Source organism: Halyomorpha halys, unplaced genomic scaffold, assembly GCF_000696795.3.
Source record: "Halyomorpha halys isolate HHAL.00 unplaced genomic scaffold, Hhal_1.1 Scaffold662.1, whole genome shotgun sequence".
NCBI classification, from domain to species: Eukaryota; Metazoa; Arthropoda; class Insecta; order Hemiptera; family Pentatomidae; genus Halyomorpha; species Halyomorpha halys.
The window spans coordinates 1-1836 of NW_027111704.1; the positions used below are offsets into that span (position 1 = coordinate 1).

Genomic DNA, 1836 nt, shown 5'->3' on the forward strand with positions numbered 1-1836 from the left:
AGTCAGTGTTAGTTAATTGAGGAAATCATCAAAAGAAGAGTCTATAAAATTGGTTAGTTTTGTTATACCTAAATTTAAATACATGTGTAAAAGAGATATTAATTTAATTAAGTGTTAATAGTAAAAGTGTCTGTTTCTGATTGCCTAGAAACCCACCCTGAGAAAAGAGTCTATTATATTATAAAATTCTATTATCTATTTTATATTAAAGTTTTTGAACTCAAGCTATCTTTTTAGATATGAGAATTGAGTTAAAAAATATCAAATTTCAATTTAATTAATTTTAAATAATTTTTAAATCATTACAATTAGATTAAAATACTCTAAACCTATCCAGCTGAAAAACACTCTTGAAATAAAGTTTCAATTGATCAGACCTTCACCTTCCTTCTGGTTAAAAAAACTTATGTAACATAGATACATAAGCAACACAACTTGCAGCAAATAGAAATATTTATTTTACATTTACTAACCATAGATTTCTTCCGATCAAGAAACTTAGCATATTCTTCAGATGTCATAACTGGTTTGTCTCGAAAAGTTTTCTTCACTTTTTTATGTCGAGTAGTCTTCTCAACCAAATCAACACCAATGTTATCGATGATCTGCTCTAGTTCCTGGAATTCAGAAAAAAATCCAGTTAAAAATTTTAATTGTTGAAGATCCCAGTATATAAAACGAAACAATTGTTTAGATCCACGCCTCAACTCCCTCAGCTACAAATGGCCAAGCCCACCCGCTCACCACTCATCCAAATTTACCATCTCCAATAGCACCTTCTAGAGAAGAAACAAATTAACCACCCCACCTACTTTAACTTCATATCCTACGATTCTTTATCTCATTATTTCTTTACCTCATTATGGGCTGCCTTTATTAATTTTACATATGAGGTTTCGGACCATTGATTCATCTTCAGGTGTTCACTCTTTCACCATTGTAGTTAAAAAAAACCGAATTTGAAATGGAAAAAAAATTAATAAATATGAAAAGGTAAAAAAATAGTTGTTTATGAAATTCCTGCACCAAAGTGACCATGGATAATATTTTAATATCCTCTTTTATGAGTAAACAGTAATTTTATATACATAAGTGATTTTTTAGTAGATTTTATATGATTTATCATTTCAATATGTTTATTTCTAGTATTAAACCTAAAAGCAAACTAACCAATTTTCACCAGTAAAATATGCAGTTACAAAAGATATCATGCCAAGCCAAGATGGTGGCACAAGTCCCGCAAAAAGTTCGTTGGATTGCGGCCATGTTAAGCAGATTCAGGCATTTTAAAAACTTTATTTTAACTTCCCATCATAATTGAAATTACAGTACATTTAAGAAAAAAATAGAAGTTAAAAGTAAGTATTAAAGAAAATTATTCATAAGAAAAAACTCAAAACCATAGTGCTACAATCGATGTTGAGAACACCTAGAGAAGGGGAAGGAAGAAACCCTGGTTATTGGGGAATGATGTTTCCTGGATGAGGAGAGCCTCATCTTTTGTCACGCTCAAGGGAGACGTCTTGAAAAAAAAGACATCGAAGAGTCACCCAAGAAGAATAAGGGACTCTTTGTTTGGATTAGTTTGTGAGAGGACGTCTGTCGGCTGGAAGCAGGGAGGACTGTAAGCCATACATATTTGACTGTTAGACATAGCATTTTGGGAAAGAAGATATCAAGAATTCTCAATCATCAAAAGAAGATTATGTAATTGGTTAGTTTTGTTCGAACTAGAAAGTAATAAATTAGTACAATAGCTATTTATTTAGTTTAAGTGTTATTAGTAGTAAAGTGACTGTACTGATTGCCTAGAACACCGCCCTGAGATTAAGAGTA

General features: G+C 31.3%; 1 protein-coding gene across 1 annotated transcript in view; it reads right to left on the reverse strand.

Annotated features, from left to right (window-relative positions):
* Positions 1–473: 473 nt before the first annotated feature.
* LOC136796307 (uncharacterized) overlaps positions 474–1836 on the reverse strand; it is a gene marked incomplete at its 3' end in the record, with an annotated part of 10805 nt that continues 9442 nt past the window's right edge. Inside the window, exon 6 of the mRNA XM_067049725.1 lies at positions 474–617. Coding sequence (XP_066905826.1) covers positions 474–617 — 144 coding nt within the window. The remainder of the gene's footprint in view (positions 618–1836) is intronic.